The sequence below is a fragment of the Apteryx mantelli genome, chromosome 7 (assembly GCF_036417845.1).
Source record: "Apteryx mantelli isolate bAptMan1 chromosome 7, bAptMan1.hap1, whole genome shotgun sequence".
NCBI classification, from domain to species: domain Eukaryota; kingdom Metazoa; phylum Chordata; class Aves; order Apterygiformes; family Apterygidae; genus Apteryx; species Apteryx mantelli.
In genome coordinates, this window is record NC_089984.1 from 42,382,637 (window position 1) to 42,400,564 (window position 17,928).

General features: G+C 42.8%; 2 protein-coding genes across 2 annotated transcripts in view; one reads left to right on the plus strand and one right to left on the minus strand.

The window, feature by feature from the left end:
- Nucleotides 1-12,918, minus strand: part of INSYN2A (inhibitory synaptic factor 2A) — a 31,028-nt gene extending 18,110 nt beyond the window's left edge. The window contains exon 1 of the mRNA XM_067300377.1: nucleotides 11,161-12,918. Coding sequence (XP_067156478.1) covers nucleotides 11,161-12,305 — 1,145 coding nt within the window. The 5' untranslated portion in view covers nucleotides 12,306-12,918. The remainder of the gene's footprint in view (nucleotides 1-11,160) is intronic.
- The window catches only part of DOCK1 (dedicator of cytokinesis 1), a 310,679-nt gene that overhangs the window by 131,051 nt on the left and 161,700 nt on the right, over nucleotides 1-17,928 (plus strand). The gene's annotated exons all lie outside the window — the stretch shown is intronic.

Consider the following 17,928-nt stretch of genomic DNA (forward strand, 5'->3'; position numbering starts at 1 on the left):
AGCTATCTGTGCACCTCCAGTGCTAACGGGTCCAGCCAGCATGAAGCCATCCCCTGACTTGTGTAGCAAAGTCACGTTTCCGTGTAGTGATGATCTGCTTTTGGGGTGCTTCCTTCCTCTGCCGGTCTGAAATTGCCAACATAACTCTTCCGTGAAGCGTCAGTACTTGGCGCGTTTAGCTGCTGCAGCTAAAATCAATGCTCGTGCATGGGAATACATGTGCAGGAATCCTCCGGTACACAGTGCAAGCAGAAGCTGTTGTGGTTCCCGGGTAAACCGGGTATTTGGCAGTAGTCTCTGAGAGCGCTGCACAGGTCGAAGTAATGCTTACTAAGTGCCACCTGTCTGAACGGTGTCACCGTGCCCTGACATCGGGTTGTTTGACACAACATTATCCATTTCCCTCCTGGCTGAGATCCCTGATAGCATCAGTTGGCTAGTTTTCTTTAAGTAGCTACTAAATGAGAATTAACTGAGCCTTAGTGAATACAGTTTTACTCTCTCTGAGGAAAGCTGCTGTCCATGAGTTGCAAGGAGAGTGGGAGGGAGCCCACAGACTGGACAGATGTGCAGGAGCACAGCTGGAAGGCGCAGGGATCGTTCCTTGGCTGGGCCGTGATTGAGGCCACGCAGCCTCTGGCTGTTGTCAGAGTAGTGGGGAAGACCACTGTTGTCACGCTGAGTACAGGCATGTTTTAGCAACAACAGAGCGTAAGTTTGCTTTAACTGATGGTGGAAAATGAAAGCAGAAATACTGCGATACTCTAAAATGATATCAGAATCCTTTTCTACTGTGTTTTTTTATCTGCCTTCTCATTACAGGGCTGAAATTGTTCATTTGGCTTCTGAAAATACTTTGAAATGTGCAGAAGCTCAATGGTGAGATTTTTAGACTGTTTCCAAGACAGTAGTTTGTTGTCTTTTTTACTGGATCTTGACAGTTGGAAGCAGATGACTAATTTTCTTCTGGAGGTATTTGTGCTGTGGGCGTATGGCATGACTCCCAAGACAGCAATTCAAGTGCTTTCACCCCGTAAATACATTTTATATTATACTAGGGTTAGTCAGGGAGTGAAGGATTAAAAAAAAAAAATGGCATTTTTAAATAGGGCTGCATATTGGTTGGAAAACACTGAGAATCAAAAGAATTGAAAAGTATTTCAAGTGAAATCACAGAATTTTATAGGAATTAGGAGTCTAAGAGGTCTAGCACATCTCTTAACTATGTGCCTGTGTTGTCTCATCAGAAAAATCAGGAGGATAATTACTGTCAACTCTGGGCATTAATAATAAATCAGTGAATTTGTTTGCTCTAGTTGATTAGCAACTGTATCACTGGCTGATAATTCTTAGGCCAAATACTTCCAGCAGGTTATCAGGGAGTTTACTCGAGGAGCTGCATTAAGATGAGGTCTCTGGCTTTACCCCTTGCACTCTTGCTGGCAGCTATAAATCTCTCTGCCGTGAGTTGCTTCTGACCTAGCGTGTCGTTATTCATATTCCCTCGGACCTGTGAAACTTCAGCTCATCCATGGGTCTGCTGTACCTGTTCTCAGAATTACTGCCGCTTCAGAATGTGCTGCTTTCCTCTTCCAGGTTCCCATTCCTCCCCCGCCGCCAGATCCACCTAATTTTAAAATGAATTTCTTGTGCATGTAATTTCTGGGATTAGCTGGGGCAATTTGCTCAATGGTACGGTCATTATGCAAATCCATGCCTATAGCCTCTGCCCTTATAACTGTCTATTGCTCGTGACCCCTAGCTGAATTATTTCTTAACTGTAGAGTGATTATTCAACTCCCTGCACTGGGGCTAATAGCCCTTTCTCAGCCATAGTACAGAGATTGAGAACTGTACAGTTTTAATGCAAAGGAAATCCTCTCAATCAGACCAAAAGGTATTTCATAGGTATGAACTAATAGTGCATTTATGGGTCAATAACTGTATTAAAACAGCCTCTGGATTTTGCTTGGCTTGGCCCAATACTTACACACAGTGTTTCTGTAAAGGAGGGAAGATAGTAAGTCTAAGAGTATTAAGTCTTGGGTGTTTTTTCATAATTTCAGAGATCGAGATGCATGCTCAAATGCTTTGTGTGCATTACGCATATAAGCCTATACCGGATTATAATAATAACAACTGTATAAGCCATAGTATATGTTAACCAAGAAGAGCTTGCTTCAAAATCTAAATATGACACAGTAGCATAAAATTAAGAGGGAGTACAGCTGGCCACTGTTCATGCTGATTATGTAGCACTTGCAAGAAGGCTGGTGGGTTGTATGGAGGGGGGGAAAACCCACAGAGGAAAGGACCTTGGAAAAGCAGAACTTGCTCTGTAGATGTGTTAGAGCTTCAATAACTCTTTGCAGATCTTAATATGTTGTTTTCTCATTTCCTTAAGTAATGGTAGTTTGAGATTTTACTATGGCACAGGAGCATCTGCAGAGAAACAGCGCGGTATTCGCTTGGGCTGTGTGCTCGGGAAGGTCCCTTCCCTAGCCATTCCTGAGCTTGTGCAGGTGACAACGAAGTAAACCAATCCCTTCTCAAGTGCCAGGCTGAACTATTTTGGAGTGTAAATTGCCTTGTTAATATCAAAATATCTCTGCTCATCTCTACAGTCTGGTCCCTCATTCGGAGGCCTGTGGGCTAATAATTCATAGATACTGTTGGCTTCTGTAGTATCTTCTTAGGATTTTGGAACCAAGCGGAAAAAACTTGTACACCCAATACAATGCTGTCTATCCTTCTCCAGCTTCTTCATGCAGTAAGTGACATGGCAAAAAGCTGCTTCGATCCTCATCTTTCTGAACAAATTTGAATTTTAAGAGGGCTGAGTACATCTGGAGATGTTGCTTGGCGTGATTTCCAGCCTTCCTGAGAATGACGGTTTTTCTTCCCGGCTGCCCCATGACAAGGCCAATTTGTTTGTTCCTGCTCAGTGAGAGGCAAAAATGAACGATCACGAACTTCTGCCGAAACGGGAACTGCTCTGAAGTGTCTCCGTTTTGCTTAAGCCTTCTATTTAAATTGGTGCTTTTCCAGTCAGTGTGTGCTTATAACATGGAAAAAAATGACAAAACTGGCAGGGAAGAATAACCTAGTGTTAGCTGTAGACAGCAGGTATGCACCCATGCCTTTTGCGTTGGACCACTCTGCGTGGTTTAACTTGGTCGTCTCTTTACTCATCTATCTATAAAATTCCTCTGTAATTGCAAAGCCCCAAAACAAAGCCACTAGGAGAAGTTATGAAACGTGTATTTTCTTTCTTACAAACTAGTACAATTTCTTTCACAGCTGGGAAGGGTCTGATCTGAGAACGGTACCTGGATCTGTAATTAAGTCTTAGAAAGGCAGCAGTGGCATGGAGGTGGCATGCAGGGGACAGGATGGGCAGGGACATGCCTAGGAGCTCCTCAGCTTGCAAGGTGCTGCCCTCCAGTTTCTGGAACAATCCACAGATTTTGGAATTTGGCTCAACTCTGCATTGTTTCTGATGCTTTTTTACCCTCTCTTTTGTGAATGTGTGTTGCGCGGGAGCTTTCTCAAGGTTGAAATGTGTATTTTTTTTCTTAATTCTGGACCTGGGTAATCAGGAGCCTCAACAGTTTAAAAGCAAAGTGCTGCTCTTCAAGCAAGACCTTCTACTATAATAGTCAAAATCCGTTTTTCCCAATCAGGATGAGAGAGATGAGTATATCTTTGTGTATGCACAAAGGCTCAGAAGTAGGTGTCGATTAGAAATCTAGGGATTAATCTCTTGGAGAACCAACAGCAGCGAGAAATTTCACACTGTAAAGCTCATTTTGTCTCATTTTTACATGACTGGATAGATATCAGGCTCAATGCTCTGTTTCTTTGGATTCTTCTACTACTGACAGTCAAAATGCAGTTATTAAAGGATTACTCTAATTGTGTAAAGTGAAAACTGGTAATTCAGGACCTAAATAAGATCCTCTTTAAAAGACTGATTTAGCAGAAAAACTCTCCTTGCAGGTATGTAATTTGGACAGCTCGGTGACAGCTGGAAAAGCTTCCCTTATCATCTGTGGTAATTCATATGGATGTATTTATCTTTGCTTACTTTCTTTTAATCATTCATTATAAGACTTGAGCAGTATTTCCAGATTTGAACCGTAGGAGTGAGTAATGGAGAACTTTTGCTTTTATTGGCCTTTGGGTCACTGTTGTCAGTGTGATGGGGAACGGGGCTGCAGCTTGTCTGAAGCGCATCTAGATATAAATCAAATGTGGTTTTTTTGAATACTTCAAATACTGTTTTTTGGTTTTTGTTTTTTTTTCCCCAATTGTGCCTGTACAATATATGTAGCTAAATAGCTGGACTGTTTTAGCAAACCAAGTTATATATTCTGAGACTCAGACTGTTCCTAATGTCATTTTTGGAGAAAACAGAATAGCCATTAAGAATATCAGTAACTTTGTTAAAAGGATATTGTTTATTTTTTGTTTTGTTTCTTCCATATCCTGGATGTTGCTAACGGTTCATTTTTTCATCTTTATTCAACTGTGCTTATTGAAAATGTCCTAGCACTACCTTCCTAATGAAGGATGTTTAATAACTGTGAGCTAGAGATTATGGTAGGATTACTTAAGACAGCACTCTTTATCTTAAATGTTATAGTATCTAGATATTCTGAATAGCCGGGACATGCTCCGCAAATGTCTGTGAACTGTGAAAGTTTGCCCTTGGTTTTATCCACCCTGACAATATGATCTGAAGTTTGGATTGCAAGCGACAGAACAAATTTGTCCAACTGTTATGAAAAATCCTATCCAAAACAGAAATCTCATCAGGTTTGGAAAGCCATAAGCCTTAGTGCCATCTGCATCAAGACAGACAGACAAATGCAAATGCGTATGTTCTTTTGTAGTATGAAATGCTCACAAGTTACCTGTCCTTACAGAGGCAGCCTGAGGTTGGATTTGAGTGATATAATGAATTTATTCCAGTGGAGCAAGCAGGCAGAGCTGTGAGATACATGAGTGCGTAGCACACGGCCCTGCCACGGCTACTCGATCTGCGGGGAGGGGACACAGGACGGAGAAAGCTGGGCCACCGCTTTATAACTTGGCGTTTACTTACGATGGGGGCAGATAAATGGGCTTTAATGGACTCTGAATGCTCAATCCCGCTTTCAGGGCGGACTAAGAAGTGAGCAGCTGAGCGATGGCTGCGGCATGAGCTCTGATCAGGAAATCAGCACGGAGCAAGGGGAGAGAGCCTCGCGTGTGGCCACGTGCAAACAATTAGTCTTAAAACTGCCATAGTGAAATAACACTGGAAAAGCATAAACTTTCATGGAATTTTGGTTGCTTGAATATGGCTCAAAGTATGTAGAGGGATGGATACACCTTTGGGGCAATGACAGAAGAAGCCTCACAGTTCAGGAGCTGGCTATTAATAATTAGAATTAACTGCATACTTTAAACAAAGAAAGAGAGAAGGAGCGGTAATATGAATGGCCATAGGAAAAGTAAGAGAAGGGTGTTTTCTTGTTGATTGAACTAGAAAATAAAACCTGCTATTACTACTTGTAGTGTGTGTCTGTGCACACTATGGGAGTCAAATGTTTCATTCTAAGGCTGATGTTTGTGGAACCAGCAAAAAAAAGGACATATATGAATGAGAATATTCAAGAAGACAACAGTCCACTGTCCCAAAGGTTGCAAGATCTGCAGAGCACGAGTTTGTGCAAAAAATTCCTTGTTTTTCTTGACTAAGGAAGATGCATCTAAAACGATTTCCTGTCTCCACCTTAGAAAAGTGAATCTCCAAAATGTCTTGGTATGTCCATGCTCAGGAAAAAAAGCTGTAAACAAGGCAAAGTCTGAAATATGACTACTGTAGTTAGGGTAAAGAGGTGAAAATTTAGGAGGTGGTCTCAGAATAATAGCCGGAGTGAATCGGATGGCTCCGCAGGACGGACAAAACAGGTATTTGTGAAGAACACAGAGCTGAAAGTAAAGTGTAGTCGTCCTGCCTTCCAAAGGACTGCTGTTACAATGTCTAGAGATATGCTTTTGCATTCAGTATATGATGCAACTGGTGCATCGAAAATGGAATTGAGTGCATTTCTTGTGGTTTTCGTGTATATGTTTACAGTGCAGCTGTATTCTGCTTCTAAGCTTCTCTGTTGTGTTGCTTCTCTCCACTTCCAGCTTTTCCCCTAGAACCAATTTTATTAAACTTTTCCTGTGCCATGTCTGTAATTAAAGCAAAACAAAATCAAAGGAGGGAAAAAAAAACGAAAAAGGTCATATCATTTCTGCAGCTAGCACACTGCAGTGTGCCAGCAGTAGAGGTTTTTTCAGAGTTTTTTTTTTTTTTTTTTCCCAGAGGTTTTATTTCTGTAAGCTCTTTGAGCTTACTTTTCTCCTTATGTGAAATAAGAAACTACTCAGCTTTTAAGAGCATCATCTCATGTGTAAAGGTGGATTTCGTTAGACGGCAGAGGTTGTTACTCCCCCTTTATTTACCCTGTCCCCTTCACCCGGGCTGAATAGCTGGATCGTACTTGAAGCAGTTTCTGAAAAGGCGAGAGGCAAACATTCAGCGCGGTAATTGCCTTGGCTATCTGACTTCAATTTGCCGCTGTTCTCGCGTCAGGATGGTAAGTTTACGCTGGGCTCTTGTGACCTTGAGGATGATTGCTTGCAGTATTTGTTAAAACACAGAAGTACTTGGGTGAGGATGCTCTCCGCAGTCGTCGAAGCTCTCCCCTCTTTTTGGTTCAGACGCATCCTAACGCGCAGTTTTGTTTTGCTGCTGCTCAGAAATGAAAGTAGACACAAATGTCCAGTATTAATCGGAAGGAAATGTGAAATGGCATTTAAATTCTGTCCATGGAAAATATAAACTTCCAGAGCCTCTTCGGAGGAGCTTTCTGTACTGCAGACGTTGTGCTGCCCTGCTTCGTGCATGTTTAAGGGCTCCGAACTCCTGCACCACTGTCTGCTAACAAATGAGTATAAACCGTCTCTGAATACGGTTCATTTCACTGTTGTCTAACGTGTAGCGTTTGGCCTGTCAGAGCCCAAACACTGCTGTGTATTTTAATACGATACATTGAGAACTTTGTTAAAACAACTGATTTACTGTATAATGAGAAGGGTCTTGATTACTGTTACTTTTCATGTTATGGATTTAAAGTTATTGCTGTTCTCCAACTGCAAAGTGTTTTCAATTATTTGTTAATCTTCTGAATGCTTCTGCCACGTATTTGATGGGTGGTACTGACTTAGCCAGGTTTGGAGATCAGTGATTTACAGCTTGCTTTCGATCCCATTGGCCTTAGCGAGGCTCCATACAGGTAACAGAGCAGAATTTGGCTTAATAAACGGAATGCAGTGTGTTTGAATATAGACAGATATGTCTATTATTTATAGAGATTGTTTTTATTTTACTAGATGCTAAAGCAAGATTATCCAGAGCAAAAAACTGTGGTGGTGTTTTTTAAAGCTGCGCTTTGCATCATGCAATATTCAGCATGTTTTTGCCCACTTTATGAGCTAGAAGTCGGAACTGAAGCTGTAGCTCCGTTTCCTCTGTTCATGCATGACCTAACACAAATGTTGTTGAACGCCTTTTGCTGTGGTGTACTTCTTCTGAGGGTTTTGTAGAGGCTTCTACATTAAAAATAGAATTGCCACTTTGCCAAAGATGAGTAAATAATGATACATACAAGAAATGCACAGTTTTAATCATCCCCTTTGATCTGGGGTGGCGTTGCAAGCTAGCCATGATGTGATTTCTTCCTCCCTTCCCCCCGCCCTGCCAAAAAGATCTACTACATGTCCTTCAGGTAGATGTAACGCATTAAAACTACGCAGCGCCTGGTGGGAAGAGCTGGCTTTCCTGCTGGCCCAGGCTTGGCACTCTGCGAGTAACGCGTGCGCCCTGACCCCAGGCCGGAGAGAGGGAGGTCCCGGCGCATCGCTGGAGCCAGCCCTCGGCCCCGCGCCTGCTGTCCCCGCTGCTCTCCTCCCGCTGGTTTTCGGTCGCTTTTTAGCAGAGCCGAGTGCCGGATGTCGTTGCTAATTGGAGATAATGTAGTACTGACATTTTAAAAAGTATACATGGTTGATATTCACCCAAAGGATGATACTACTATCTTCAGAGATGCTGATACAATTTTTGCTGGCATAGGCTCATTTAGTGATGAATTGCAGTAATAGCAGTTCAAGACCTACAGCATATTAGTGGAAATGAATCCACTGAGCACTAGTCCCACGGCACTACAACAGCACTTAAACAACACTGATTTTCTCGAAGGGAGGAAAATCTGATTGAGAGATTAAGCTGGTTTTTGCCAGCAATTTGTGTTGTTGCTTGATGTGTGTTATTGTAAGGAATTTAATATGCAAAAGAAAACTAGCAGAGTGCTATAAGCACAGAACATTGGTTTTTGTTTTAGTAGAGGGAAGGCTTGCATGTGCTTTAGTAAGCAGAGATGCAGCAGTAATAGTTTGTTCAATTTCCTGTTATAAACTGACATCTGATTAAAAAGGGGGAAAAAAAACGAGAGCCTAATGCTGGGAAGTTATCTAATGGTCAGCAGGGACATCCGATGCTCACTCTGGCAAAAAATATTGTAGAACTGAATGCAATTATGGGGAAGAATTATTGGAATAAAAGGATGGGGCAACCCATCAGTTGTTATATTTGAGGGAAATGGGGATGAAGATATACTTAGCGTTAATAACGCACTGGTGCCTTGCGTGAGAGCAGAATGTCCTTCCAGCTGTGGAATATGGCTGGTGGAGAAATGTTCCTTGCATGTGAGTGCCATCTAACCTCTTAAGATCACCTAGGCTGGGGGAAGAAGAAAACTAAATAAATACTATGGATCTAGAACATAATTCCTAAAAACAAGAGAACGTACACGAGTATGGATCTGCTGTCAGCACCTTCCCCCTCCCTCCGCGGCTCTGCAGCCCTCATGTCTAGCTGGGAGGAGGCGTGTTGAGGACATGCCTGGAGCACGCGGAAGCGCAGCTGAAAGCGGGTTAAGGAGGAGAAGCCTTTTTCTGCCCTCGAAAAGAAGCAAAGCCCTTATCTGAAGTCTCGCTTCAGTTTGCAGATGATGTGCCTCCGATTTTTATGATTAGCCTCTGCCACTGGTGTGGCTGCTACTGGTGTGATTTCACGATTCACGTCAGCTAATCAGCAAAAACGTTTTAACAGTCTCCTCCACACAACAGGACACGTTTGAAATGATTTTAAAATGTGCAAAGCGTCTTTAAGTGGTGAAGAAGGCTCGTTTTACCATAGCCAGGGAAGCCTGCGCGGGGGGGAAGAGCAGAAGAGCGCTAAGTAGCCTCTCCGTGACCAAATACAATTAGTGCTGCAGACTAATACACGAGTCCGTGTGTACATAAGAGTCAGTGAAGATACTGTGAAGAAGTGGAGTGTGTAGATTGATTTCCACTATTTTAGGACTAGCCCCAATTGGCTAAGGCTTTGTGTGGTTGACAGCTTCCAGAGGATTACCTGAAGATACGAGTTTGGGCAAGAACTCCTTTGGGCTGAAGGCACGGGTGTAGTCCTCATGTTGGCTACTTTAAATGGGTCCAGTTATGTGAAAAGGGAAAGACACATATTTGGGGACTCTGCTCTTGAATCTTTAGGCAAAGGGTGAAAACTGATAGGGAAATGTATGGAGGGAACGCTGGTATTTATAGCAGATAACTCTGTATACGTGTGTTCTCGGACACGCGCGCTGTTCTAGATGCTCAGGTGATGAGTAATGATGAAGAAATATCTTTCTATATTTTGTGATTTGACAAGCAGCATGTCACTTCTTTCTAATTCTGCTGCAGTTTCTGTAAGTTAACAAAATTGGAGAAATACTGAATTATTTTTATTCAGAAAAAGAAAAAGTAGTAAGCCTGTGTTCCTTGCAGCTAGATGAAGAAGCTTCCCAGTCTAATGATTCAGGCACTAACAAGATCTTCTAAAAATACTATAACCATCTGTAAAACAAACTAAAAATGGTAAGGCTGTGTTGACAACATTGTCTAACAGCTAAGATCACTCCTCATCAAATGCATTTTGAAACTTTAGCATTAACAAGGTGTTTTCTGCATTCCTAAAAAAGAGTTAAATCTAAGATGTACTTTTTTGACTGAAAGTATATACTGCTTCAAATAGAGTAGCAAGAGCTATCTATGCCTGTTAAATTTTAGCATCCAAGTTTCTTCTGTCAAATTACGATTTCATTATAGAAGCTTTTAAAAACCACAGAAACAGTGCACGTGCATTTTGAAGTGCATCGATTGAATCAAATTAGCAAGTTAAGGCAAGTAAGTCTTAAGTGCTTCTGTTAAGATAATGTAAGGGATGAACATATAGAAGTTGAAATGTCTAGTTAAAGACTAAACGTAATGTGTTGTAATAACTTACTTGGAACGCATGTAGGTTGATTTAAGTAATGTAAGGTAAGGATAGACAAAACTTCTCTGTGCTCAGGAGTTTGGCATATATCAAACGGTGTAAACGCTACAAAGGAGATTTGATATTCAAAGTTTTCATTGAATTTTGTACTGAAAGAAATATGATTAAAAACGCAGAAGCTGAAAGTAAAACAAACAAGATTCATATGCCGGTAATGGGATTATATTAAGAGTTGTAATAATATCCCTTAATCTTAAAAACATAAGTCTCTTAGAGAATTATGGTTTTCTGCCGCTTTTTATGCCACGTGAGGTATTATGGTTAATACAAGCTGCCGATGTAAAAGCCTTCCAGATAATCCTGTCTGCGAAAACGGTTCGCTCTGTGCACGCTAGAGAGACGGTGCGGCGGCTCTGTGCCGGCCTGGGGCATCAATTCCTTCGAGCTGCAGGCGTTTCGAGCAGAAAAGCTACTACGGGTCTTTCATTAAGTGACTGCCTAACTCTATAACTGCAAGTGGAACCAGCAGATACCGAATCTGCTGTTTTTTTACAGGCAGGTTTCTGTAGGACTTATCTCTAAAGGAGGAGAAGTCAGTACAGGTGAGAAATACGAAGTGCAACTTGTTGGTATGCTGGGGAGGAATTCGCGACCGCCGACACAAAGCAACATTTGCAAATGCAAGGGCTGGACTTGCTTAAAAAAAGAAAGAAAAAAATTTAAAGGCAGTAGCTTATACTCACCCTTCTCTATGCGCTTCTCCTTTCTCTAGCTCCTGTATGACCCCCAACAACACTTTTATGGTCTCCTGACTAGAGCTGATCAAACTCTCCATCATCTGAAGCTGTGCTTTCAAGTCCACCACTTCGGTGTGAGGCACGATTTGCCGGCACTCCTCGCTCGCCGCCACCGCCGGCTGGCAAGGCCGGGTCTCCTCCTCCGCCGGCGCCCGGTCCCGGCACTCGGCCGCGGGGCACCGTGCCGGCGCCGAGCAGGCGGCAGCGGCGGCGGCATCGTCCGCCGGCGGCTGGACGCCGTTGAGCTGCGCAGTCCTCTTTCTGCCCTCCTCGGCGGCGGGGCACAGCGCCCAGGCGGTCTCCGCCGCCAGCTGCCGCAGCTCGGGCCGCGCGCCCGCCGGCGCCGGCAGGTACACGGCGGCCACCTCCGTCTTGAACACCCGGCCTGGCGGCGCGGTGGCGGCGGCGGCAGCGGTGGCGGCGGCGGCGGCTTCTCCCTGCTCCGGCGGCGCCGCGTCGGCCGCGTCGAGGAGCGGAGGCGGCTCCTTAGCCCAGCCGTGCCAGGCGGCTCGGCTCCACGCCTCAGCGCCGCCGCGGGCCCCGCTCGCGCGCTCCGCCGCGTGGGAGATGAACTCGGCGGTCTGCAGGCTGCCGCCCTTCTTGCTGCGCCCAAGAGCCTCCCCTGAGCTTTTGCTGCCTTTATCCTTGATGTCTATTAGAAACCCGTTGTTCTGACCCTTGAAGGTGTCGACCGCCGAGGCGCTTTTAACGATATTCCCTTTTTTCCGGTCCAAAGGAAACGTCTGGTAACACTTTTTAAGGTCCGGTGAAGTCTGGACCCCCGTGCTCTTGGTGACGTTGGGTATTGACCTCCGCGCGGGCACCGTCATGTACTTGCGATAAGCCGTTTTGTAAGAAACGGGCTTTGCTTCCCTTTTGTCTGTATCCTGTACCGTGGACAGTTGTTTGTCCCGTTGTTCGTTCTGGGCCTCGCAGATATCTTTAAATCTCACCTGGAGGGCTTTGTTTCTCTTCTTAATCTGCCGATTGGGATCCAGGGCGTATTTCATCTCCAAGGCGAGCGAAGCTGCTGGCTCGATCTCACTTTCCGAGGCGGTGAGTAGGCATTTGCTGGGCTCCTTACTCACCATGATGCCTGCGTTCAAAAACAGTTCAAAAAGCCTTTTGTTACAACAGAAACACTGATTTAGCTCAAATATATTGCAAAGCCTGAGAACGCTTCCCGGGCTTTGACGGAAACATCTGCCACTCACAGCGGTTTTGCTTGATTCTTTTAATTAAGTCATAATCCTTGATATTAGACTTCAGTCTTTTGCTAGAAAAATAGTGCCTCTTATCTCAGTATATTTTGAGATTTATTAAAACCTTCTGCTACCCAGAGAGGTTAAATACAGGTAATTCCTGTTTTATAGGCAGAGAAATTGGATTGTACGTAGGCTGAGGCTTCTGCAGGGTCACAAAGCAGGACGGTACTACGGTACCGTAAAAAAGACACCAGTAGTTTTTGTGGCGCTTTAGAGCTGCACCCGGGAGTTCTTTGCAGGCCTCTTTTCGGACCGCGGGCAACGTCGCTACTGTCTGATTGATGGTGCTAGTTCAGCATCTGACCCCTTCGGAAGGGAACTTAAGCTCTCAGGAAGCCAGTCATATCAAGTAAATTTATAATTAATAAAAAGTACGGGGAAAACGAATAAAAAGTCTATTTGTACAAATAAAGGCAAAGCATATAGTTCTGATCGCCCTTAATTCTCCTTTAATGCAAACATTTACTAGTAAGACTGTGGTATTGTTTTTGACAACGCTCGTGCTTACAAACCACATTTCTTTGTGTAATATACTCTGCATCTTTGCAAGGAATTTATTTAATTTGTCATTAGAGGTGTAGGTATTTTTTAATCTACCTCATAGTTTAACCTAAAACCTGAATAAAGCTTAATTACTGTTAGCAAGCGGTTGGTACTGCTGTGTGCATAAAGATTATGAGCTGTGGAAGTTTGTACCAGAAGCGAACAGTGCATAAATCAAGGTTTTGCTTTAAATGCAAAATAACCCAACCTCCACTAGAAGCATGAATATGCCTTTATAAAAAGAGCTCCTTATCCCAAAGGCTCCTAAAGCACTTCAGAAAGAAAAAGGAAAAAAAAAAAAAAAAGGCAATGCGATGATTCACAGAAATGACTTACTCTGCTCCTGAAACATAAGCACCTCCTCAAGGATGAAAAGATGCCAACTGCTTGACACAGCACGGAGCAAAAAAACAACAGCTCTAACAGCTCTATCTCCGTACAGATCATACGGGATCTGCAGTAATTCTGAATGGTTAAGACCTCGTTTTTACACCTCACTTGAAAGCTGTCATTTAGTCTCCTATTGCACACGTTTCTCTCTAATGCTGAGATTTGCCAAATTACCAAATTCCCACCTAATCCAAGTAGTCTGCCTGCGTCTCCTGTTTAAACGCTGATGTACCCTCAAAGGGACGCAGAGCACAATATAATACGAGTAAAGGGACTTTCAGGTGCTGTAACTGAAATACATTTTTGATAAAATTATTTTATTCCATCAAATAACAAGTCTGAAACTCTTGAAGAGTTAAGTGCCACAAGAGGGTTATGTTTTAAAAATCAACCCCAAGTGGCACCGGTGAGTGAATTCTTACGGCTAGTCTCTATTTAGTTTTCATTTAGGAAAACACAATTGAGAAGCTATTTGTGATGGAAAATTTAAAGTATATAGTTTTAGAAAAAAGTAATAAAACCATTTTCCAGAAGTTACTAACACACCTGAATGCGCATGGCAGACAACCCGCGTACTGCAGGGTTTCCTGCGAGCAGGGGGCTGTCAGGCTTAGAAAAGAGGTTAGCCAGGATACCACACGCTGAATTTAATATTCCTTCGGTGTCGAAGCCACGCAGGGAGATCTAAGTCTTGGCTGAGCGCTTCGGCCTGAACTTATAATCTCCTTTATATTGCCTTTTATCGTCTGAAATATCTCTTACGTGTTAGCTGTGAGCGGTCACACAAAAGTTTGATCATGTCAGAACTTCAGTTTCCAGGCCGTTTTTCACTCAAAATCCTGTTAGGAAATTTAGCCTGAGAAAGGGTGAAACGTTATTACATCTCTAAATGGCATCGTGCAATAAAGGGAAGAAGCGTGACGTCTAGGAAGAGCACAACTTAACAGCTCAAGCCGGCGACCCCAGCAGCGCGGCAGCTAATTTTCTGGCCGCCTTTTCTGCGGGAGAGGCCTCGGCGTGAGGCTGGCCGTCGCCACCGACGGGGCCTCCTGCCTCGGTTTGCCGCCTTCAAAACCTCCCAGGCAAATCCGCCCGTACTTAAGTCTTGGCGTGTTTTATTTCCCTGCTCCCAGTCGTTTGTAAACGGCTCACTGAAGTGTTCCAAAATCTGTATAGGTTTGTTTTTTCTGTTTGTTTTTTTCCCGTTTTTTCTCTCTGTTTTTTTGTTTTGTTTTTTGGGTATTTTTTTTGTTTTATTTTGTTTTTTAAACCTCATTTGTCATGTTTGAGTAGTTGTGATGAGAATCTGCCCTTTTAGCAGGGGAAGTTTCTACCTGAATCTGTATGAGAAACATCCAGCCTGAGTAAGTCGGTATGAGGGGGCAGGGGAAAAGGGTGGAGAGAGCAAAAAGAGAGACGATTTGGGACAAAACCTCCCAAATAATGAAATCTTGCATTGCTACATAGTAGTTCTCACACTGAATATGTATGTCAAAGTACAGCGTCTGGTACCAGGGCGACCAAGTTTCTCTTTTTTGGGGGGGAGCGTGTAAAAATAGCTCCTTCCATAACAGGGTGAGGAAGTTAGGAAAGAAACAGGACTGCTAGAGGGAAGCCTGAAGATACAACTTCAAGTTACGGTGATCTTCCGTCCTTTGCGCCCTACTGGCAGGCTAAGATCAGCTCAGTTATCCGTATGCCTTTAATCCATGATGTACAAACAAATGGTAGTTTTTGCAGGGGGAAAAAAAATGAACTGCTTATGGACGTTAGGGAGGCTTCGCTCCGGAGGAGCGCCAAAATAAGGGGTTAGTCAAGCTTTGGGGGAATATTAGTATCCTGTCTTTGCTGCTTTGGATTATACCTTCATTGCAACAAACATTAAAACAGTTAAGTTCCGCCTGTACTTGTGACATATTCTGTATCCCACCAGTTTGTCCCACTGGTTGACAGCTTCCAAAGATGGCGATGGTAGGAAATATAAATATTTATCTATCCATCTTAATATGTAAAGGTGGAAATTCAGAATGCTTTAATGAGTAATGAAATGCTTGGTAAGAGACGAACCTGTGGGTCGGTCAGCTTGAAATTTGATAGACGTAATGTGTACAGTGCTAAAACACGTTGTAAAAAACTACCACTGAAACCAAAAACTCTGCACTTACTTGCATATTTATGAAAGTGTTCCGTAATGATTTGCTAAACCAAGGAGTTTACCAAAAAAATGAATACACAAAGGTAATAGCTATTCTGTCCAACAGTTTTCAAATCTGCTAATGTGAGTTCTTGCACTGCTAAGGAATTGCAGCAAATACAAAATAGGTTGCACTTAGATGTGAAATATTCAGTAATTATGTCTGAAAGGCGGACACACTTCTGAAGCATAAAGGCAGCTTACAAAAATGGCTTTTTACATCGGAAAGTCACTTACTGAAAATGTCTCCTAGAATTCCGTGTTGCTCTGGAAGATCCTGGAGTCGTGACTTTTCTGGTACTTTGCTATTTGACAACAGCATCCAGGAGCACAGTGGATTTATTCTGAAGTACTGGCTTGATATTTTGTTAGCACAGCTCTGAAGTGAAGACACTGGCTCAATTTTCAGACCCCATAATCTTTGGGAATGCCAGATCACTGGGTTAGTTTGGAATGACATAACAGACAGAATTAATTGAGTCTTCAGTACAGATGAAAGCAGGAGTCTGATGATATTTTACAGAATGGAAGTAAGATAAATGATGTAGTATAGTCTGTGATGCAGTTAATTTTAAGTGTCTTTAATAGCCAATAAATTGATTCTTCAGCAATGCTTGTCTCCCTTTCCCACTTGCACTAGCCTGAGTGATTTAGCTAATCTAGAGGTTTCTATTCCCAATAGTAGCTTGGAATAATCATTTTCTAGATATCTATGATTAAGGATGATAACTATCAAAAGACCTAACTTTTTTTTTTTAGTCTTACTCAGTCCTTGGTGTCTCCAAGGAGAACTATATGTGCACATCTGATAGCAGAGCGGTTGAGAAAACAGTTGATTGGGAGTTAAGATTTAACACAGAAAAGTTTCTTTGGGAGTTTTTTGTTTTGTTTCATTTATTTTTGGGACAAGGTGTTGACTTCAATTTTCGCTTACTTAGGCACTGCCACCTACAACCTGCTCTCCTGGGAGGCCTGCTTAATCATTTAACCTGCATTTGAGATCAGACCGTGCTAGAGGTCTGCCCTGTTCCCACTGAAGTTAGTGCCCAAATTCGTATTGATTCCAGTGGGAACAAGAGAGCGTGCCATGGGCGCAGCCTGGACCCGGGCTGGCGGATTGCGAAAAGAAATCTCAATTTGTTTCCTCTGCCTGCACGATTTCTCTGTAATTCTCCTGCCCATTACTCAACCCTGTGGTGCTTTCTGGAATACGAGCAGAGACTGGCATACAAATGTGTGCCGGGGAAGCACGATGCAAGCTGCCTGCCTTCCTGGTACCTTAGGAGACTACTGAGCTGGAGTTTCTCTGTTTGCACGAGTACTGCAAAGCTTACGGCTTACTCTGTCAGTGGGCGAGTAAATGCTTTGGACTGGAATTTAGTTGCAGGTGCCAATGAAATACAGATAATACAAGTAATTTTTTTTGTCTGTAATTACTAAGAACAAACCCTGACTGCATGACGCGATTTGCTAAGCTAAATATTTAAGTGATCACAGAGCTGAATTTTTTCATTTTCTAGCCTTGATTTGTTTTTAAACTCCTGGTTGATTACCCTTAAGCAGCGTTCCCTTATGTTTGAATATGGAAAGAATCTATTAAATAATAAAAAAGTGATGCACAGAGAAGCCTTAAGTCAGTAAATCAATCTGCAGGGTAAGTCATGGAAACCACCTTCTTTATTATTTCAGGTTCCCAGAGCATGTTTTATTCATTTAAATAAATTCCTCCCTTTCAGTTCTTCATTTAGTGATTCCAGATTGTCCAGACTTCTTTCCCTCAACATTTAGCAATGGCATGCACGTTTCTAGGGAAGAGGCCTATTTTGTGATGCACACGTTCGTTATGAGGAGCAGCGGTACTGAGCTGTCCTGTGCAAGTCGCTGTCGGCAGGAAAAGCTTAAGGATATGTGGAAATCCTTGCGGGACCGCCGCTCTTGATCCAAAACTCTGCAAAGTCATGGCACTGTAAGGTGAATTACGCTGCTGAATTTCCAAATTGATTTGTCAACAAAGAAAAAGTAAATTTTTTGCTTACCTTAAAATTTAAATTTGATTTCTGAGTTTATGATTTAGTAATTTATTTAAAAATAAATTTGTTAATAGATTAATCATAGTGGATGAAAGATTGCGATTTCCAGACGTAGATGAAAGGCGCAGATTCCAATCTCTGTATTTTCAGGCCAAATGAAGGCTGTATAGGCTGTAGCTGTAAACTTCTGTGCACATACTAAGATCACAAAGATTTCTATGCATATACTTAATAGCTCAAGGTAAAAATAATGCAAGGGATTGCAAATAATTGGGGTTTACCAGGTGAAGGA